The 19,372-nt window shown below is 42.2% G+C and overlaps 1 protein-coding gene across 1 annotated transcript in view; it reads right to left on the reverse strand.

Annotated features, from left to right (window-relative positions):
• AdamTS-A (ADAM metallopeptidase with thrombospondin type 1 motif A) overlaps window positions 1-5,058 on the reverse strand; it is a 752,668-nt gene extending 747,610 nt beyond the window's left edge. Inside the window, exon 1 of the mRNA XM_071594266.1 lies at window positions 4,522-5,058. Within this exon, the coding sequence (XP_071450367.1) occupies window positions 4,522-4,702 (181 nt within the window). The 5' untranslated portion in view covers window positions 4,703-5,058. The remainder of the gene's footprint in view (window positions 1-4,521) is intronic.
• Between the last annotated feature and the right edge of the window lie 14,314 nt (window positions 5,059-19,372).

The following is a 19,372-nucleotide window of genomic DNA, read 5'->3' on the forward strand; positions in this document are numbered from 1 at the left end:
CACCTGGACATAACGTGTCCGTAGGAATGAGAGACGCTCGTTGCCAGGGAAAGTGCTATTCATTGCCACCTCGCAATCATTACCCAATGTCCGTCGGGCGAGGGAAATGCATTCCACGAAAGGGAAAAACGTGTCGACGGTGACAAATATTGGTGCTATTGGTGTTCCCCTCTCCGCACAGGATGCAGGAATGTCGAAGGGTCCAGCACGGAGCATCCTCGTGGACCACTAAAACATAAGCGTAGAATAAACACACCGTACGGGAACAACGCCTCCCAGGGTCCAGCATCCCACCACATCCCGTCCAAAATACTCGGAACTCGCTTCCCGATGCTACGAGTCAGTTTTCAAGTCCTCGTAATTTACCCAACCTGAGGGTCTGTCGGTGGTGGTGAATGGGGCAGCACTCGAAGTGCATTACACACACAGCACGAACATCTGAATCGATTTCTGCGTCACTCAAGATCCTCCTGAGGGCTCGTGGATTTCCGAAACGGGGCCTTGTTACTACCCCTTCATCCCCTTTCCCACCCTACCTGATGTCGCCATTCCTCCTGAAAACACGAATGTTTTATCTTCCACCCGTTAAGTAAAAACATCCAGCGAGGAGGGAATGAGAAATTCAGAGTACAAGAAAAACTTTAAAAGAGCGAACGTCGAAAAAGATGATTTACCGCGAATCCGACGCGTACTTTAAATTTCAAATATTATCAATTAAACACACACGATTGAGTCTGTCCTTCCGGCGCCGCAGAGCGTGAAATTTTCGAAAAATGAACATAAAACATAAATACATTTTTTTCCATACCGTTTTCATAAATTTACACAACAGGAATATTGCTTAATAAGTAATCTTTTGTCCTTTTAATAAGTGGGATACCACAAAGGCGGAATAGTTTTAGTACGAGACTCCTAAAAAAAACTCCTAGATGGCATGTATGCCTCATCTTCGTGGCTATTCATAAACGATTTCTTAATAGGCGAAATTATACCGCTGACAAGACCAAAAAACCGAAACATTACCCACAGATACACATTCAAATACACGGACACACATTCAAATTTCATAATGATTCTTGTTCCGAGAAATATCATTGAAGATCTGAAACTGGGTCAAGTTCAAAGTCAACGAAAAAAGGGCCATCCGAACGGCCGTCCTCAATAAAAATGTTGGTCCAAATACTGAGCGTATGATCTTGACATGGGATCTCTAATTCAAGTCGAAGGAAGCTAGGAACTTACTTGGATTTGTGCAAAGTGTTAACAGTAATTTGATAATGGCGAAGGCATCGATCGCCTCCTTAAACCTGGCAAAAAAAACAGAGGTGAGCCAGTTTACATTCTGTTAACGCACTGAAGTAACTATAAGCCAGTTTTCGAAATCTTTGATCCGGTATCAAATTCGTGCTGAGTCAGCGCCAAATTAACCTTCTAACGCCTTAATCCTGACAGTTCATCGCAAGAAAACTATTTTACTGGCGATTCAAGTGGAGGACCATTTACCCTAGAATTCCTTCACTTGCGATAATTAGGGGTAGAAAAATAAATCAGTAGCCTAACTGGATTCCAGAATTTCAAACCCGCAGTCGAAAAAAGTTGGAAATTACCCACCGCGGCGGTTTAAGCTCAATCCACGGAAATAAATACAAATTACCGATATGAGAGAACGATGCATGAACAAACGAATACGCATCGATTGACGCATTTCATACATATCGACAAAATAAATAGTTGATATTGACATTTTGATGGATAAATTTTATTCAATTCACGGATTTGATTGACCGTGATACTTTAAAATCGCAGTGCAAAATCCATCCAATGGTCAACTCAATGCATTGATAACCAAATGGTTATGGAATCAGACAAAATGTCAGATTCCTCGCCGCTCTTGCTCAAATGCCTAGTTTGGAACATATTTCAAAGATGACTTAGGATTTCTCTTTAGGTCACCAGGAAAAGGAAAACCATGGGCCCCGCGAGTGCATTCGCCTGAGGCTGCGATTCACCACAGATGAGCGGTGCACTCAAAGGGGGTACCTACGATGGGCAGGCATTTCGCGACGTGGACCGGGGTCGTACGATGGGAAGGTCCCATCAGGCCGCAGGCGTTGGCCCACCTAAGGATCCAGCGGTGATGAATGGCCCACCGGCCCAACCATCGGCGAATTTCACGATGGCAAAATGAATGATATCCTCAAGAAATCAGATGCACTTTGTTTGAACGCAAGGCCCTTGAGATCCATCGCGAAGCTAACCTAACAAATTCAATCCACGGGCAATTAGACTTCCTGCGCATGCTCCGAACCCGATTGAAAACATGGAAGTACCAAGCAGCGTAACCAACAACCCTACCGTGGCGTGTGAGAGGAGAATGAGTCTTATAAATCCAGGAAAGCGACCGTCGGAAAACCCTTCAGCCCTAAAATGTTTTTATTATCAAGGGCTTTGATAAGAGCATGGTAAACTTAACTCGTGTAAAATGCGCGTGAATATTTTTCCCTCCGGATCTGATTGCAATGGCTCTCCGTGAGGTAATGCATAAATAGGAACTCCCCAAATGAGGTTGCAATTAACGGAAAACGACTCAAATGAAAAAATATGAAAACAGGTGGAGGATATACGATCACACCCTCTGCCCGTATCCCTCAATCCACCATTCCTCTCGCTGGAAAACAGCTCCTTCTCACGCACTAGTGCCCAACCTTAATTCATCATCCCTTTTCTTCCCAATAGAAAACGACAAGGAATCTACATAAAAACGGAAATTAATGACATGGCCGAGATATGCACTTCTGACGATTCAAAAATGTACAGCACTCAACTATTTCTAGGTTCTTCCTAACAGCGACGGGAGGTTTTCATGAAATACGGAGTCGCTCAGAGATATTGAAGGACAAAGAGCTTTCAAATTGAAACCATATGGAGATTTATCCGCGGAAACCGGAAGGAAGATACGCGGAATATCGACTTAAGAGTACAATGGAACTCGAAACACGTTCAAATAGTGTCTGAGGTAAACATTCAGCGCTGAATTTACGTATAAATTTTCCATAAGTCATTTATGATAAGGTTATAAACACATTGGAGTCATAAAAACAATTTTTTTGTGACGATATCCTCCGAATGCCAAGAAATCCCCCTTCCCCTTTCAGAGCACTCAATTAAGTCGATGGACATCTTACGCATAATTAATTTTGTCCATGAAGTATTACGTCCAGGTTACAGTAGAATATTCAACGCATTCGCTCTCTCGTTTCAAAAGAACGGAATCTTTAAATGTTTTCCAAAGCGGGGATGCGGACTTACGAAGAGAGGCGCCCAGCCCTGAAATCGCCACAGTGATGGGAACATTCGCAGTGCACGTCATTGGCCAGAATTGGCCGCAATCGAAGCAAGAGGCGGCGCTTTCTTCAAAACTTCCGCCGCGATAAACCAGCGAAAGTTTCCACTCCCAAGGTCCCCTTGAAATCATTCCCGAGACTTTAAAACGAGTTTATTATTCCAGTCGTTGACATTGAGGACTCGCCCCATCCATCCGTATGCCCAATGGAAAATTTTCGTCACTTAATCAACCAACCGTCGCGATGCTTTGCAAGTAAATCTTTAGTTAATCCAGGACCACGGGAAATGAAGGTCTTTACGTTGTCGACGAGTCGACGGCAACATCAAACACGCCATAAAAAGCATTTAATCCAGAAATATCACGAGTGGTTTTTTTTATGTTCTTCTTGGAGGGAACCGCGACTCTATTTCCAACATTACGATTCGCTTTCGCGCAACGTCGAACGAAAAATTACATCGCCAGACGCCAAAGTGAATTCGGGTAAATCCCCACATGAGTATAAAACGGCACATAAACGAATCACCACCAAATTAAGTACACGATTAAAAAAATAAATAAATAATTGTAATTTGCAATAATAAAAGAAGGACATAACTCATTGAAAGTTTGAACAATCTATGACTATATCTATTACATCTTTGATTATGTTTATTTTATTTTTAAGGCGATCGACAAACGAACAACGTAAATCTGAACGTGCGAAGGGTAACACCAAGACAAAATTTCAAATATCACAGCTTTCCGGAGTCTTGGCCTTCGAGGACATTTCTGTTTTTCTAGTGTTACAGCAAATGATTACGAACGCAGTTACCAGAAAGGATACACTTTGATTCAACGCTACGGTGTCAGTTAATATGAACGTTCGACCAACTTGTGGACCATAAGAACTTCAAGATACTGGAATAAAATAACGGGCCCGATTAAGGGGAGGAAAGATAAACAGATCTCAATTAAAAAAACGCCAACTATGGTGAATATATTTCACGAGTTGGCTGTGAACTTGAGATATTCTTTCAAGCTAGAGGGGGGGGGACCCCCACCCCGTTGTCGCAGACGGCATCTACCCCGAGACACCTTACCCTCCGCGCCGTTCGAGAAGTGTGCAAACACAATAGGAGGGTGGGAGTGACCAATTTCGGGTTGGATGGCGGGTGCCGCCAAGAGCTTTCACTGACCGTTGGCGGGGACTGGCTGCTGTTCATCGGGCGACAGTCGGAGTGGTCCCCGGGTAGCCCGCGGAGGCGAGGGCCCACTGCTCGTGTAGCCGGTCCATATGTACACAATGAGGACGACGAGTCCGAAGATCGCGGCCACCACGGTGATGAGCACCGCACGGTTCTTCGCCTTGGAAGTCATCACCCAGCAGCAGAGGCGGCTCCGGCGGCCGCCGCAGGCGAGACAGGGAGGCGAGGGGTCAAGTGCGTCGCCCGAGAGCGGCTTCGCGGTATCCGAGGATCGGAGGCCTTCGTAGGCTCGGCCGCTGGGGCATCGCTCCCCAGGGCGGGATTCGTGCAGGGACAGCGTGGGGATTTGGGGAGCGCCGCGTTGGGGGGGGGGTCAGACTAGGGAGGGGTCGGGCGAGGGAGCGTTCCTTCTTCCCCCGGAGCACGAGGGGAACGGCGACTCTTCCCGCCGGAGAGGGATAAAGGGTTGGGCCAACACTGAGCACGTGTCGACCCGCTCGGGCTAGTGCAGCGGAGACGGACCACCCTTCGGACTGGAAGCGGCGGAGGGCACTGAAGCGACCGGCGGCGCCTCCGAGGACGTGCCGCCGTCACGGCCCACGGATGGCGACGGCGGCGCGCTCTAGCGCCCGTCGCAAGAACTTTCAAGACGAACGTCTTGCGAGGAGGGCAGCAGACGAGACGAGAGCGAGCGGTCTTATCGCCGAGAGCCAAATAAGATGGTTTCGAGACGACTTGCTTCCCTCAAATCCCTACGGCAAACGTCGTGAATCATCATCGGAGATGATCGCGAATAAATCATCGTTTTAGTGACCCTCGAAGTCACCTTGGCAATTGTCATTTCAGTTTATTTAAGAAACATTATATGATGCCAAAAAGTGGCGCTTCGATATCCACGTTTTTAAGTAGAAAGTTCATGAATAGACTATATTTTGCAAATTATGTATTCTTTTATTATTGGTACCTATTTTTATTTCTTTGTAATATTTTCTCACGATATCTAATAAGGTTTTTCAGTTTAAGTTCTGGAAATTTTTGAGATACCACTTTAGCTCAGACAAATTCTGCAGTAGATGAAATGTCAGAAACCTCTGAATATTTAATTTTCCAATGGAAACTTCTGTTATTATGCGAGATCCACTTTCAGTCATTGTTCCACACTCCATCAATGTCCTCCAGAACCATTATATTGTTAAAAAAATTCCTAATACCGAGTATTGAATAGTAACTACTTTTATTTAGTTTATTTATCGACTTAATTGGGCGAGGTTGAGACTAATGGTCCCTTTTTCCACCTAACCCTTCATTACAGACATTACATTGATGACAATCACATACCACTAAGCCCTAGATAGAGGGAATTCCAGCTAGGCGGGAATCGAACCCACGACAACTGGGTTGGTAGGCGAGGACGTTACCCCGCCGCCACCGAGGCCAGCTAGCTAGCTGTAGGATGACGACGACTCAAAAAATTACTCCTTTTTTCCCTTCACGAAAATAACTGTTTTCAAACGGCTGTCTAAATCCTCCCCTTGCACGAGAAACGTGCGACATTTGTTTTTCGCGCTTGTGTTGTGGTCCACTTCGCTTCGGCCGGCAACCTTCGCGCCATGTGAGATAAACACTGTGATTTCGCAGCTTGTCATATAAATATATGTTTTGGCAAAAAAGCCTTTTTGAAAGGATTCGTTTTATGCTGAAATTTACTTCCCAGTTTCCCAAGTTTGAATTCATAATTAATGGCGAAACAGTGACCTTGATGCAAAGTCGATAAATGTCTCGCCCGTTCGTGCGTTAACGTTTCATAAAGCGTTTCAATCTATCAATTTTCAAAAATCTCTTTCTGTTGTCCCCCGATTCAACACTGTAAAAACAAAGGCCAATTTTTGAGCGACCAAAATCTTTATCTCTTTATTGTATTCTGCGCTGCAATGTGATTAAAACCGTTCGAAAGAAGTCAAGCCCCAAGTAGAGAGACGAAGCCCAGAGGTGGGCAATTACTTGACTCGCAACCCGAGTAATTAATAACCCCTCATATCTCAGCTATCTTCGACAAAATCATGTTATCCAAATGGAATTTGAAAGTAAAATGTTAAGTCAAAGGACAACGTGCAATTACATTCCACTTACTCTGCATAAAAGTTTTACTTACATTACTCACGAAAATACTTACTAAATTACTTTTATCGCATGCAAAGATCTTTATTAACTTAGATTTGAAGTCAGACGTTGTTTAGGAACATTTTGTGGACTGATACTTTCTATTTTGCTAGAAAAATTGTAAATAAAATAATCGATTATTGCCTTATTGGCGCTTATAACGTTAGTCTGATTTTCTCAGACTTATCAAAAAATAAAAACTCAGATTTTAATATAAGAAAGGCACATAACCACAAAATTAAAACAATAACTACTCATGCTAATTTTTTTCTTGTTGAATAACAGCTGCGTACCTTTAAAATCATGGAAGCATTGCACAATCGATGTTTTTCGGCAGATGGGGTTTCAAAATGTGAAAACCGGAGATATATATCAATTAAAACGATTTCTGAGGACTGCTAACGATATGACAAAGGTGATAGCGGCCAGTATTACGAACTTAACCTGCTCGCGTAGGAATTACGACTAAATACAGGATATTAGTATAAGAACTCCTCTCCGGCGCAAAAGGTTTCAATAACACTGCCCAACTGCCACATTAACAGTCATTTAAACTTAAGTTGATGAAAAAATCTTCTAAAAATAAATTACCGTCGAATTTCCATTGACTCAATGAAACACACAGAGTGAATTAATTTTTTACACCATCCGCCAGTTTTAGAATCAGCGTGAAAGGTGCAAGAAAGGAAGTGAAGATGCTTGAGTCACAAATTAAACCAGAGGCTATGTTAAACATTGAAGTTGGGGGGCGTAACTAGAGCAGGTAGAATGGGTCACCTGCCTATGGATTGCTTAAGACGAAGATTGGGCGAGAATGTAGAAGGGAAGCATGTGTTAGGCAAAGAGGCTTGGGCGAAGAGAAGGGAGTAAATGAGAAGGATCTCAAGCACATACGCAAAAAGAAGGCGAGGAGGAAAACTTAGACCGGGAGTGTCGCTTTGTTCGGCTCGGAAACTTGGTCAATCGGAATATAGGATTTATATAGATTGAAGGTTTTCGAAATGTGGGTTTAGGAGAGGATGGAAAAATTCAAATTGATGATAAGGAAAATAAAAGAAGTTTCGGGTATTGTAAAGGAGGAGGAAAGGTGGCTGGATGAAATGCAGAGGATATGGGAAGATAAAAGGACGTGAGGTATCTCGATTGGTGATGTTGTTGAAGAGGGATGTTGGGCAGGAAAGGTGGGGAAAGAGTAGGCGTGTTGGGTGGAATGAAGAGGAACTGAAAACATGTGGAGTTGACGAAGGCTATAGCGCAGTGTGTTCATTGTTGTCTTCCACGAGAGTTTTACTTTTATCAGTGCTTCGTCTCTGGACTCATCAGAAGCCTGGGTTAGTCGGTGGAGCACTGGTTATTGGTGACTGCCTTCACATTAATAAACGTATATTTTGCAGTACGATATTTCGCATACACTATTCCATACGCCGGGGTGTTGCATATACCTGCTCAGCAGCGGGGTGCATAAACAGAACTTCGCTTGGGGTGTTGGAAGAACAAGGGCCATCCCTTAAATCTAATATTCTTCGACGGAGAGACCGCCTACCTCGAAACAACACCCTCCTCTCTCTGATGGGTGGTCAATGCGGCTGTCAACGCCGCCACCTCGTGGATTAGTGGGCGACCACAGCACGCAACCAAGGAACTGGGTCAGCTTATAAACATCAGGATTGCTCCATCTCCATCTTTCGACGCTGGTGCAGAATCGAGTCTGATGGGGAAATATAAATACGTACTCATTTTTATCCGTAAAAAATATTTCCTAACAAGATGTGCGCAGAATGTAAACATGCGAAATTGTGATGATTTTGACGGTCGAAAATATTTGGAACAAAAATTTCACTTGAACGCAACCTAGAAGTAAACTGAGCCTTGTGAAATGAATTATTATTTCAAAAAGTTAGTAAATAAGTATTGAGGAACTTCGTTCAAACTTTAAATACTCAAAATTAATTATTTTCCAAATCGAAAGTAACTTGGGAAAATGTAGATGTTAGCAATAAAATATCATCATTGTCTCTGTGTGGTCAAAAAAATAAAATAAAGAACTAAATACGTTTTTCACAAAATTTACGCCGCTGAAAAAATTGACTCAGTAAAATTATTGAGCGTTATGTTTCAGAATCATTAAAAACGCTATCGGTGTAACTTAAAAAAAGTAAAATACAAATCAAAACGATATGGAATAAGTAAAGTAAACTTGCAGCATTGGCTTATTTGCTGTAGCGATTAATCAGGCAGTTAGTTGCAAGGGGTTTTAGGGTTTACGCCTACCATTATTCCATCACGAAAGCCAATTCTTTTCCTTCATCAATCTCGATTTCCCAACTTTTTCTCCACTACCGTTGCCTCTCAGCATCTTCTGCATCCAATTGTCCGCAATCTTCGCATTTTCTCAAGTTACCGCTGCGAAAATAATATGAATCAACAGTCGAATATCGAAATCAAGTAAGTTCTTGTACACCCCCCCCCCCCCACGGTGTTCCTCCAACAAAAGTGTGCCACCCACACACACCTACGCTCGCGAAAAGCAAGATTACGGTTTGGTTGAGTCGAACCGAGGGTTGTATTTCGCCCGGCAATAAATGGGACTGTGGATGGACGGCGGCAACCGAGCGGGAATAAATGGCGTCAGGGACGATGGGGACATGCATCAGACACGACGGACTTCTCGGAAGTTGAAGAGCACTCTGCATCGCTGCCCAAGTGCGCAAATGCACCTTTTTCTCGTGAAAGGGAGGTCTTCGGTGCCCTTCAACTGCCGGACACTGTCTTCATCTTCGCTCCTGTCTCCCCTCATTAAGACCAGAGTTCCATGTCCTTGCCATCGGTCAATGCCAGCAGCGCATTGTCCTTCCTTTCTCTCGCCTCGACGACCGGGCTGCCTTTCCTCAAAGCACACACGCCACTTCAATGGATCGGAGGGTCATCAATTGCTCCCTCTCTCCAGAGTACACGGAGGAAATCCGCATTACAATCGAGTGAATTCTAACTATATTATAATGTACTGAGATCGAAAATCTCGACAATTTTCCGCACGCATCTGATTCGAATCGATCTTGTACGTCCGAGATTAATTGGATTGTACTGTTAGTTCACGATCTTTCCTACCTTCACATCGTTTTGACATTAACGGTTCTAGGACGAGGCTTTCCACATTATCCTTCGCCCTTGTCCTGGGAATATCGATACCTGCGTGCCCATGCAGCTGATTTTCGAAATTCGACGGTGCGAAAGATCTACGCTAAACTCGTCCTCCCGAAGTTCTTTGGATTGACGAGTAAAGAGCATAGTTGAGTGTCTGCTTGCGAAAATCTTCTGCGACGGCATCGCGACGATTCCCCAACCCCCTTAAAGCTCCGACTTGGCACCAGCAGACTATTTCCTATTATCAAAAGTGAAATTCTCCCTCAAAGGATACCATCTTGTGACCCTAAGTGCCATCAAAGAAGCTTGCACACCTACCCTTAAGGACCATCCGGAACCCACCTATCAGTTAGCCTTCGAGGGGTGGAAAAGCCGCAAGGGCTAAAGTGTGTCGACGCTCTCAAGGGATGTACTTTGAAGAATTTTGAGTCGTCGTAGCAATATTTGAAGTGAATCAATTTTTTTGAAATTTTCCCCGATACTTTTTATACAAACCATGTATATATGCATCGTTATCATCTGTCCTTCGACCCTAAAACTGCATCCCTCCATTCTTCCCTATTCAGCGTTGATTCCCTTTCACCCCCTGATAGTCTTTCTGTCCTCCTTAACCTATCCTATGCACTATAGTATGTCCTTGTCTCCTGGTTTTCCTTTACGGGACCTTCCCTTCTATTATGTTTCTCATTAATCCATTGTGCCTCAAGGTGTGTCCAATCCATCAAGGTGCTCTTTGCCAAAGAGTTCTGCATATGGCTCTTCCCTCCGACGCCGGGTTTCTCTCCACCCTTCATCTTGTCCATCCCTAATGGCGCAAATGACCTTAGCTGTCGGTCGCCTCCCCTTATTACTATTACTCTTCAATTTGTCAACAATTTTAAACATGTCAACCTTCTAATAGATGATCCAGAAAATATAAATTTGGCACAATGACAATTTTAACGTCAAGCGCCGCAGAAAAATTGCGAAATTCCATGCGTATCTTAATGTGTAGCGACACATATCAAGTGTTATTGAGAATAAGAAAACCTTTGTTAACAGACATTTCTTAAAGCTTGACCTTTAATCTAGATGAGAATTCGAGGGAAATAATGCAGAGGAAAGTCGAAATGCCAGCAGCCCTTCACTGGTATGCATATCAAAATGCATAAATATTAATTTACTATAGCGGAAAATGTCTTGCTTTACGAAGGGAACAACGAATGTATTATGTGTCTTTCTTTAAGTGACGCTCTATTTCCTTGCTTGCATGATGAAGAATGTAACCTTTGGTGGAACATTTCTTGGCGTTTCAAGGCAGTAACCACGTAAAATTATCATATTATATTGTACTTCCAAGCTACGTATTTAGACTAACACGAGCACTGGTAAAAGATTGAATAACACGAAGAAAAGACGCTACTGCGAGTAGCACCCACAGATTTCCATTCAATGTGAAGAATGATCTAGGAGAAAGGGTGGCCTATCTTCGATGCTCTCATCCCGGGAATTCCCCTGCTTCGACTAATTACATTGGCAGGAAGAAAATGGACTCTTAAGGAGAAGGATTTCTTTGGGAAAATCCGTGCGCAGAAACGTTAAGGCCAGCTAGAATTTTAATAATTTTGCCGGCCCCGGTGGCGGCGGGGTAACGTCCTTGTCTGCCATTCCAAGGGTCGCGGGTTCGATTCCCGCCTGGGTGAGTTTCGCTCCATCTAGGGCTTGGGTGTTTGTAAATGTGACCATTGTTATCGTTGTTAATAGTTCGATGTAAAGGCCAAAATGTGCTGTTTTCGGACTTATACTGAATAAATAAATAAATAAATTAGGTATTTTAGGTACCATGCCTAGATTAAAATAAGTCTTCGTATTATTTAGTTCTCAATAACACTAAACAAATATAAATAAAAAAGTAAGGAACAAAATATAAACTCCATTCGACAGTACTAAGTTGGTAATTTTACCCTACACGGCCAAAACAGTTAATTTTTTTCCACAGAGATAAAAAGAATGAGAACCAACGTAAATAAAACAAAGTTAATCAAATCTCCGAGCAGGAGGAAGGTTAAGTTAAACAGTAGAATAGATGGTGATAAACTAGAGCAGACAGAACCAGCTCTAGTTAACTTTCTAGTACGTACCATCCTGGAGGTGCCTTGAGGAAAGAGATGATCACACGAGTAAGGACGTATGAAGAAATGCGCTGGGCAAAGAGCGTAGATGGGAGGCTTTTGAAATGTGGGTGTTGAGAAGGATGGAAAAGGCGAAGTGGACAGAAAGGAAAACAAACGAGGAAGTGCTGGGTATGGTGGGAGAGGAGAGAGGATTGTTGGGAGAAATTAAACAGAGGATGGAAAAATGGATGAGAAGACCACTGATTGGCAACGGGATGCTGAAGTCTGTGATAGATAGGAGAAGGTTACGCAAGCGAGGGGAAGGAATGAAGGGAGGATGCTAAATTGAAGAACAGTTTGTTGCAGTGTGGGGTGCCATGTTTTTCCTTGCCAGGCGAGGCTAAGAATTGTAGCCATTAAGAGTCACTGACCATCCAAAACTTACCCTAAACGGTAGAGCAATAGTAATTGGTGTGGTTCATCTTGGAAGGGTTTAAAAAGGGAAACGTTTTTGTGATATTTTCAGATTATAAAATCATGGGTTTTCACTCGGCACAATTTATAAATTTCGTTCAAGAAAACTGAGTAAATAAATCAGGCCTAAATCATCAATATATAAACTGTACAAAGTGCGAGCGCGTGAAAAAATCGTACAATTAATAAATTGACTAGTTTTAGGCGTGATTTGGTGAAATTCGAAACTTTACTTAAGAAAAGATAGTAACAAATTTACGATGGATATGTTTATTTGTACGACCGGTTTTCGATGTATTTCATGAAGATGATACGTCGAAACCCAGTCGTGCAATTAAACTTATCTAATGGAAAATTAATAAAATAAAATGAAAACTCCTACAGCCGTAATAAGTTAACACCACTCGTCCCTCGCCATCCATGGTCTAATATTTTTGCGACCGCGGTCATCACAACAGAAGTCTCCAACCGAGTGCCGTGTCGCATCCTGAGGGACCAAATAAGTCTCACACGGTCCATCGGTATCGTAGGTTCAAGGGGTGAAGGTGTCGCTTCCAAGTGTTGGAGTGTCCAAAAGACAGCACCAACGCGATTCGCGTCGGATTTAGCGTCCATTCATAAATCGGGACGCTTCATTCCCCAATCAGCCTGACTTACATTCAATAGCACGCCCTCTCACGCATTCATATCAAGTTATCCTTTCCAATTGAACGAAATAGATGTGCAGGTATCTGGTGATGTTTTAGATACCATTTTCACAGCGATGTAGGTTGCTGCAATTTGCGAAATCAAAGCTATTTAATCACGAGACGTGAATACTGCAAATAACGTGTCGAATGCGCGATGCAATTTACAATTGTTGCACACAAGAATTTTCAGATGCTTAGAACTTTGAAAATACTTCCTTTATCACAAAAAAATCCTATTGTTTTTTTTTACAGCTTCCGATTGATGGTGACCATTCAATGGACACACCAGTTGCTGGGGAGTTGTTGACGAAATGATTATTCGGTTTAAAACATTATTGAAATCGACTTTTTCAAAAATAACCGAGAAGTTACTGATGAAAAATGAGTGTCGCTAAGATTTTAGACTTTGAAAATCGTGGAGAATATGGCTTAACCATGCAGGTGCCACACATTCTGAGAACTAAAAAGTTTTACGAAAAGTTACGAAATGATTTAAAAGTTTTGAATTCGGAGCAAAGACAGAAGTGTGTCTATAATTTCAGACAAATTGGATGCAACATTTTGAAATATTCACTATTACTGAAGTACTCTGCATTGTCGGGTTTCACCGCGTCGTTGTTTTGATTCAGACAACAGTTTCACCGAATGCAACTTCGGCGAAACTGTTGTCTGAATCAAAACAACGACGCGGTGAAACCCGACAATGCAGAGTACTTCAAACCATCGCCGCGAAAACCTACGCAGCCATTCACTATTACTAATTGCATTATTGTCATGAATATTTCCAAATCACCTAAGTCGTCGATGAGATTAATATATATAATTAAAACTATAAATATCTGAGACAAATCCATAATTCTAGGTTACTGGGGACTAAGTTGGCATGATCATGAAGGCTTTGATCAAGTGCGGCAACACAGGAAGGTACTAATGGCATTTTGGGCAACAAATGAAAATATTTCTCTCAGTAGTATTTAGCATAGCAGCATACCAAATGAGACAAAGGTTTACGCACAATCAAGAACAAATAGTGTTAAAGAGAAACAGTTAGCAGTAGTTTCAACTTGAGTGTCATAAACATTCCACTTCAAAAAGCGCGAATAAAAAAGTTAATTTCTAGCAAAAGAGTTAAGCATTTACAAAACATTTTCGTTTCAAACTAAACAGCTAGTAAAAAGTCAATAATTTAGAGGACCCTTCTAATTGGTTAATTAATGAGTGTTTTCCTTTGGTTGGCCAACATTTTTTATTTTTATTTATTAATTATGCACCATGCAAGCCACCGCTAGGGTATGTGGCGGGAGGTGACACACCAAACTAATTCTTAACCGAACATGACCCTACCGCGGTCGGAAAATGTTAATATGATCTCTTATCGTGCGTGGAAAAAATGAAAAATGACATCTTAAATCTATCAAATCTTATTGACATGATCTCTCCTACCGTACTACGACGGGGCTATTAATACATTTTCAACATCACCGCTAATGAGCCACCCAATTTATGCAACAGATTCAATCTGAAATTTAACCTTCGCTCCATTGGGTGATTCCCTGCCTAGCTGCTCCAATATTTTGGATAAGCCACTAACTTTAACATGACAAGCTTTTACAAATCTAGCTCCTCTTCGCTGCACGCGATCCAATTCGGCAATTAATCCAACTTCATAAGGATGCCATATACTTGCACCATATTCAAAATGAGGGTTAACCAACGACATATGAAATTTCTCTTTGATTTTCTCATCTCTTTTATTTTCTAATATATCCTAATTTTTTGTTAACTTGTCCACATATTCCCCGTATTTGTTTCATTCAGGAGAGGTCGTGAGCGAGGGTAACGCCCAAGTAGTATTTAATCAAATCTATGCATTCCATTTTGGTTTTCCTAATGTAGTAGGCGTTCGGGAGGGAAATGCTCTTTTTTCTAAAAACGTATCACTACGCACTTTTTTAAGTTTAATTCTTATTGCCAAGAGTTGCACCAGCGTCATATGGCATTAAGGTCATCTGAAAAAATCTGCTCTGTTCTCAGGATCACGGATATCTCGGTAAACTTCTGCATCGTCGGCAAATAAACGTATCTGACTGGTGACTACGGAGTCGATGTCGTTAACGTAAAGTAGGAAAAAAAGAGGTCCGATAACACTTCCCTGGGGAACACCTAAAGTAGCTTCAACTGTATGTGAGCTGACTGTATCTATCACTACTCTTTCAACCCGACCATTCAACAAGTCTTTAATCCAACTCCGGATATTTTTATCAAAGTATAAAAATCATTCGGATGACTTCCTCAAAAGGTACTTTCGCGGTGCATTTCCATCGAATTTCGTAGCTCATTCCAAAAAAAGACGAAACTATCGATGTCGAATATTTTTGCGGGTAAAACCATATTAATGGTGCTCATTAACTACGTCTCTGAAAGGTCTGATTTATTCGTTTAAAGGAAGGATATTCGCGAAAATCCGCAGGTACAAACTCTAAAGTTTATTTTTCCATTCTATAGGATGCTGGACGAATGGACGCACACGACGAGCGTAGAAAGTAACTGAACGCTATTCGCAGAGTCGGAGGGCGTGAAGGCTTCCTCCTAATTTAATCCGATCCACGCGGAAGTGTAATTGTTGCTTGAGAGTGCAGATACGATAGTGTATTGTCCGCAGAAACTATAAATATCATGCAACGAAAGGTCTAATAAATTATGGAATAAGGCGACTGTGGGATATCGTGGACGGATAATGTATTCCATATGCAACTGAAGCCTGTCGGACGACTTATGTGATTCATCAAAGAATGCCCGAACTCCTTTCTTCTATAGGTGAACATCGTCTTTAATACTTAGGTTTACCTGGTGTAAACATGTTATCAGGATGTTATAAGGATAACGTGTATATTATAGTTTTTATTCAGTATTTTTGATAATATAATTCCTACAGTTGTAGCTAGAAATACTGATACTAGATACTTACATACGTTCGAACGACTTACATGTATGTCTTATATCTTTACCATTGTAAGAAACCATCAACTTCTTCTTCTGATTGACACCTTAATTGAAACGTAATAAGAAATTTTAACAGCATAATTCTTTGTGGTTCGATTATTGTAACGCTACGGTTCCCTTTAATATACCATCCCCCCTTCTCTAAAAGTATTTCCGCAGATGCTTGCTTCTTTGCAATTTCCGCAGGCCGGTTTAATATTGAGTTGGTTAACATTTACCCTTTCTCCTGAGTTCAATTACCCAACTCGCTTGTTCACTGGTCATATTTCATTCTCAACGCCGACGTCACGAGATTTATTCGATGACCGATTGATTCCTTAGCTATTAATTCCATGCGTACCTTAAATGCCAATTGCTCCATCAAGAACGCTGACATCAACGGTACATTTCAATATGGTTATTCACGGAGATAAGAGTTTGGGACTTATTCATCTGAAAAAGTGAACTGCCGAAGCGGAAATACTGAAAGCATTAGGATTCTCTATTCTTTTTATCTTACATTAGAGGACGGGAACTGCACGTCGTAAACAATTTGAGACTTGTGTTTTGGTTTCAACTAAAAGCATCAAAACCAGCCACTGCTGCAATTGTTTTCCCAGTTGAGTGTTTTCACCGTCAAGCGGCTGATTGAGATTGAACTTCACAGCGTGAAATTTATCTAAATTATTTTACTTTTCTCTATTCACACATCCGCAAGACACCTTGAGAGGCACCGACCGACGTGGTGCGTGCTAGGGCGTAGAACATCGACGCGAGGACAGCACAGCACGGGGGGAGTTGCGGTCAAGTACCGTACGTACATGAAATACTGGTGGTAACAAGCGTGGCATATTAATCTCAAAAATGCCGAGTATGTCGCTGCCTCGCGTAGTTGATTCAATTGCTTGTTCTGGCCAGACCAGACCCCCTATTGACTGGGCTTTTGCCCTCATTTTTATCGCTGCTTCGGTGAGACAACGTCCACCCCTTCAGCGGTAGTGTTTGTGCAGTTCGCACAGGGGAAACAATGGCGATCGAATGTGTAAATGGCGAACGTGTACCTTTCCAGTGTTAGTGAAGGAGAAGTTGAAAGAAAGACCTCTAGTGGGTTGGCAATTGGCCTTAACTTAAAGGAAGAACTAAAATTAGCTTAATTCTAAGGGCCGAGACATTTTGCCCAAAAACTCGTCAACAGGACGGAAAAACATTTACTAGTCTAAAAACTTAAAATTAACTTACGATTCTGGTCTAATTTTTGGTTATACAGGATATATATTTTTTTCTCTTTTGTTCTGTTTTTTTTTTATTGTTTTCTTTTATCCATTGGATTTATATTTTTTTTTTCTTTTTGACCTTTTTTTTTTCCTTCTTTACTTTTCTTTTCAAAAGAGACTTTTTTTTTTTTTTTTTTTACATTCAATGATAACAAAATAAAATGATAATATAATGGCAGTTACACAATGCCTTAAACATAATACATAAACCCTGGCTCAAATACATATTAATTTTTGAATCATATATAAGAAAGAAAGTCATAGGAAAGAATTCGGTAATGTTACCGAAATAAAATTTCTTTTGGTAGTCTGTAGCTCGGACGGCGTTTCCTGTGTAGGGAGTAATCCCATATATTTTTTGTAAGCGTGTTACGTGGAAGGGACCTCTCGAGTCGTTCAGCTTGCGCTCGAATGAAGTCGTGTATTTTAGGTATTTTGTGTGCGTTTCTGATCTCTTGTATTGGGACGAGTTTACTCTGGTTTGTGAGGTAGCGAAGTATTTTATTTTGGAATGTTTCTAAGCGATTTCTGTCTGTTTTTGTCGCGTTCCCGAAAATTTCGCAGCCGTACAGCATCCTGGGACGGATATACGAAAGGTACAGTCTAATCTTGGTTCGGTGCGTGAGGCGCGATTTGGAGCACAAGAGTGGAGACAGAAGTGCTCTTGTGCCCTGAGCGATGTGTAAGGCATGCTGTACGTGCGTGGCCCATGTCAGTCTGTAGTCGAAGTGTATCCCTAAGAATTTGTGTGACAATTTCGTCGGAATACGCACGGATTGAAAGGTTAGAGGTTTTTTTGGGAAATAGCTTCGTCTCCTCCGAAAGTCGACAACAACACTTTTCTCAGCATTAATTGTGACTTTCGAGTTGACGGTCCACTTTTCAAGTAAAGAGAGGTGGTTTTGTATCTTTCGGAAGGCACACGTGCCGCTCCAAGATCTTGCCGCGATAGCAGTATCGTCGGCGAACATGAAAGTTTGAGTTTGTGGAGAAGAAGGAAGATCGTTGACATAGCAGTTGAAGAGAGTAGGAGATAATATGGCGCCCTGCGGGACGCCACAATTTATTTGTTTCCCGGTTGACAGAGCTCCGTTTTCGGCGACATGTATAGCTCGTGAAGCGAGAAAACTATGGAACATCTTGATGAGATGCAATGGAACCCCGATTTTAAATAATTTAAGTATCAATCCATCATGCCAGACTTGGTCGAAAGCCTTGGCCACATCCAAGAACAACACTGCAGTGTGTTGGTTGTTCTGCATGCCGTGGCTGATATACTCTGCTAGTCTGAGTATCTGCAGGGAGGTGGAATGTCCTTCCCGGAATCCCATTTGTTCCGGTCGTATTACGTCATTGGTCCGTAGGAAGAGGTCTAGACGGGCTTTCAAAATCGATTCAAACAGTTTAGAGATAGAGGAAAGTAAAGATATAGGTCTGCGGTTGAGAGGAATTGTCGGGTCTTTGCCTGGTTTGGCAAGCAGGCACACTTTTGCTATTTTCCAGGAATCTGGAAAGTAGCAAGAGGAAAGACAGTTATTGAATAAGCCCAGTAGGTGACGAACGGCCGGCAGTGGCGCGTTCTTCAAATGCCTGTTTGAGATGTCATCAATACCCGGGGCTTTTTTCGGGTTTAAGTACTTTATTGTCATTCTAAGCTCCGTCTCAGTGACCGGCTGGAATGGAGGAGTCGGAAGGAGACCTAAGCTACTTACAGCAGCCTCGGCTTCTTCGTCCTCCCGCGTCCTTGGCCAGTCGGTTTTAAGAGTCATGGTTTCCTGGAACGCGTTGGCTAGGATTTCTGCCTTGTCATTGGCGTCGAAGTACAGGTTGTCGTTATGCCTGATGGGCTGGTCTGGACGGCCATTTTTGGTCAGTTGCTTAGCAACCTTCCAAAGGGATCCGTCGTCGAAGGAAAGGTTGTCGAGTTTGTCTCTCCATTGGTCATTAAACCGATTTCTGATCTCGCGTTTGACGCAGGACGCGAAAAAGTTATAACGCCGTTTATAGGCGCCATCCCTGGTTCGCG

The sequence above is a fragment of the Hetaerina americana genome, unplaced genomic scaffold (assembly GCF_022747635.1).
Source record: "Hetaerina americana unplaced genomic scaffold, ioHetAmer1.1.p SCAF_6, whole genome shotgun sequence".
Lineage (NCBI taxonomy): Eukaryota > Metazoa > Arthropoda > Insecta > Odonata > Calopterygidae > Hetaerina > Hetaerina americana.